Raw genomic sequence first — 3,913 nt, 5'->3', positions numbered from 1 at the left:
TTGTTGTGGAGCAAAATATAACTGCAAATTCAGGCGCAACATACAAAATAAATTATGAGCCTAAAAGCATTGTTAAGGCAGTAAAATTTGTAAGTCTTAGATTATCATCAGTAAATAACGCAACCATCGAAGGGTTGCGGTGTTGTGGAAACGCATGGATTCTGACGAGTGGTTATTTCCCGTAGGAGGTATTGTTACTCATCCTTTATAAAATGAAATTTATAATTCACTGTCATTTTACAGAAGGTTATTCATCCATTTGCTTCGTTGCTTATGTTATATATCGAAGTAAATCGTCCCTACAGGCATTATTTCCGTTTCTTTCAATACATTTCGTGTGATTTGTTGCTCTGGTTGAGCAATGGAGCTAATTAGATTTAAAAAGTATTCGTTTAGTACATTGCAATTTTTACAATACCGATAAAAACCATTCGGGACATATTTTTTATCCGCGAGAGTACTTATGATGATATCCATTCCATCGGAGGTGAGTACATTTATACTACAGTAAAACAGAAAATCCGAGTGCAAGCTAAACATTGCAAGCAACGCTGTATTCCAATTTGAATTACTGAGCAATCACAGTGCTCGTATATAAGTAGAAAAAAAAACTTCCTATAACCGCGCAAGCGATAACAGAACGTGATATTTTCGCGATAAAATAAATAAGCGACAAAGAGAAATCCCAATCGAAAAGCCGGTGACTGCACCAGATTTTAATCAGGATATAAAAGCAGCCATAAAAACGAAACAGAAGTATACAAAGTTGATGCCCACTACAATTTAATAAATGTATCAACAAAATAATGACAAAATCTCTCGCATACTCAATAAGTCACTGAATAATTATCGATTTTGACCCAATCACCGGATGTAAACAAAAGCTATATTTGTTTCGTAAGAAGTACCTCTTGATTCAGCCAGCATCTAAGATCTTCACTGATTGCCTGAATTTTAGCGGCAAAATGATCAAACTCTGCCGTCTATAAGTGTAAGCATTCAAGGCTAATTGATTTCAGATGCGTGTACGGGTTTTGAGAAATGGCGAACCAAACAAAGGGGTCTGAGGGTTATGCTTCGCAGCAGACCAGTTGGGAACATATTTTGATTTCCAGGATTAAAAAAATCGCTGTTTTCAGTCAATTCAATGCTAAAAAGGACAGAATTTGAAAAACATTACATGCGAATGAAATCAGTTGGTTTATATTAATGGATTCTCAAGTACGCTTCTGTCTATTATGCGTGTGCCGTAAGTTTGCAAAATGTGCTTTTAAATGTTGACGAATTTCTATACAATTAGCAATGGGGGGTAATTTGGCCATTAAGTATAACTGCATACCTGTGAATAAAGTGGGACCCTTCAAACCTTTCTATCTCAGTCTAATGCGAGTCACGGGACAATGGGAATCCTCCATCTTCGCATTGGCGCTCAACTAATTTAGCATCTCCAGAAAATTAATTCCCTAGACCCGAAGTAATCGTTAATTTCAAGAGAGCACCTCCAGAAGACAAGGATCGAAATGGTCGTAGCGAACCCAGTGATCTTCGGTGCCAGCATTTGGGCTTTGAGAGGAGATGATGAATCAATTACCTTGCAGGATCCTCCAACTACCCGTCATCGCTCGGGCGGACCAAGTGCCCCTTCCTGTGCATCATCACCCCAGCAGCGTTGCATATTAGAAGAACTGTTGCCAAGAATATGCTTAAATTACCACCTAGAACAGTACTAATTTTGACGTCTTAATTCAGCACCGGCTCAAAACTTCGAATAGCTTCACGATAGATCAAGTCATGAAGTCATCCACTGCTCCCCCATCTCGAATTCAATTAACTTCATTATTTAATTTGATTGGTGCGAAATATTCTTCATAACACATTGAAAGTGGGTGTAACTCCTCCAGGGAAACAATGCCAGGGTTTAAGAACATTAAAAAGCAAGATATCATTTTTTTATCAATATATTTCTGTATATAAGTATCACAGATTTGCTTCTCAAAATAACATATCTGTAAATATGTCCGCCATCAAATTGACGGTTTCATTAAACACTCTCTGAAACGGGATAACACCCGTAAAAATAACTGGATATACTGGGGAAAGCAAGCCCTACATAATGCTTATCACAGGTACATAAATATCACAAGCTGCTCAAGTGAGAATTTGAGGCTTACACGGAGCTATCACAAACACTTAAAAAACTTAATATCAGAGGGTAAATACTTGATAACTCTTGAACTATAAAAATGTTTCAAAAGTGCACATATCAATCTCGGAGAACTTCTCCATAACATGAATCCAATATAAAGGCATATTCATACTATCAGACATTTCTCTGTTAGGTCCATTTCTGTTAAGGCCACCTTATCTTGCATTAACAGAATAATAATTTGTGCAATCGGCAAAAAATAAGGCCTTGCATAAGAGATCAACGTACAAAAATCGCATGTAAATACGATATTCCCACCTCTATAGTGTACTTGCAATGAACTATGAAAGACTGGGTGAGATCATAACAATGTCAAATAAATGTCTGTGCCAACGTGCGGGCAGCAATAAATTCTTCCCTGCACACTAAACTTCAATAAACTCTTTCATTATCGTCCACCAACGCGCGCACACACTTCACCAGGGGCGCCAGACCCGGCCCTCGCCGCCGGCCGACACGCGGCCTTCGTCGGCCACCTTGAGCAGGCCGGGCAGGGCTGTGAGCGACGGGGACGGCGAGGGCGAGCTGCCGGCCGATGAGGCTGAGGAAGCCGGAGAGCCGGGAGGCGTGAAGGCGGCGAACGACGGCACGGCAGGCCCACTGCCGGCAGGCACTTGCACGGTGAGCGGCGAGAGGGCGCCGGGCGCGTCCAGCTCGTTGAGGCGGTGGCCGAGGTGAGTCATGAGCGTGGTGCCGAGACGGACGTCGACGCCGGGCGTGGCGGCCAGGCAGCGCGACACTTCGGCGGCGCAGTGGGTGAAGCCGGCGCGGAAGCGGTCGGCGTGGTCGGGCGAGGCGGTGAGGCGCTGGGTGCGGCGCAGGCGGTGCAGATGCCGCACCGTCAGCTCCAGAATGTCAGCCTTCTCCAGTTTGGAGACGTTCTCGCCCTCGGCAGCCAACGCGCCAACCATCAACTCCTTCAGCTCGTCAAGGCAGCGGTTAATCCGGGCACGCCTCTTTCGCTCCAACATTGGCTTCATAACCTGGAGAGAACAGGAAGAAGAACACGTCAGACACAGTTCGACAGCGGCATTCAGGAAGGGGAAACTACAGCCCAAAAATTCACGAAAATCTCTCATTGCCAAATGAAGTATTGAAATATCTCGAGTGGACCAGTTCCATGTTTAAACATTACGGATCGCACTCGAGTTCAGTGGAGAGACTTCGGGGCATAACTGAGGGAACTCAACCCAGCTGGATTGCTAAGTTTGAATTGTATAGTCCGGAGTTCGATGCTTACCTTCCTATACTGGTAGGTGCGAGAGATGGGCTGGAGTGGCTCCATGTCCACGGAAGTCACAACGGTGGATTCGTGCAGCATTGTCACGACTGTTCACAATCACTATCAAAACGAAGTTTTCGAAGTCTCTGTATCCGTCTCCCTCCACGTCAATGCGTATTCCACGAGCGCTAGGCTGAGAATGTGTGCCGAGGATGGCGCGCAGCCCCTCTTATAGGCGATCGCGCGCGCCGCGCGGCCTGCCGCCCCCTCCCCTGGCTCTCCCACCCCATCAGGTGTGTGCCGGGCCCGTGTCAGCCGGCGGCGGGGAGGGGGCCTGCCAAGGGCGTGGGAAAGCGAGCCACGGCCATGTTCCCACAGCAGCCGCCACCTGTGCCTCCGGGGGCGGGGGGGCAGCGGCGGCGGAGGAATGGGGGATGTGTAGCGGAATGGGGTGGGAGATGGGCGGGATAAATATTTTGGCCGGG

The 3,913-nt window shown here is 46.0% G+C and overlaps 1 protein-coding gene across 1 annotated transcript; it reads right to left on the bottom strand.

Moving 5' to 3' along the window:
• Positions 1–1,942: 1,942 nt before the first annotated feature.
• LOC124171423 (enhancer of split mbeta protein-like) lies at positions 1,943–3,650 on the bottom strand. The gene is made up of 2 exons (XM_046550599.1): positions 3,447–3,650; positions 1,943–3,189 (listed from the first exon to the last, which is right to left on the bottom strand). Exons 1-2 carry the CDS (start codon positions 3,525–3,527, stop codon positions 2,623–2,625), a joined length of 648 nt encoding a protein of 215 aa, XP_046406555.1. The 5' UTR covers positions 3,528–3,650; the 3' UTR covers positions 1,943–2,622.
• Positions 3,651–3,913: the final 263 nt, after the last annotated feature.

The sequence above is a fragment of the Ischnura elegans genome, chromosome X, assembly GCF_921293095.1.
Source record: "Ischnura elegans chromosome X, ioIscEleg1.1, whole genome shotgun sequence".
In the NCBI taxonomy this organism is placed as follows: domain Eukaryota; kingdom Metazoa; phylum Arthropoda; class Insecta; order Odonata; family Coenagrionidae; genus Ischnura; species Ischnura elegans.
Note: the sequence above shows the minus strand (reverse complement) of the source record. Positions and strands in the feature narration are given on the sequence as shown.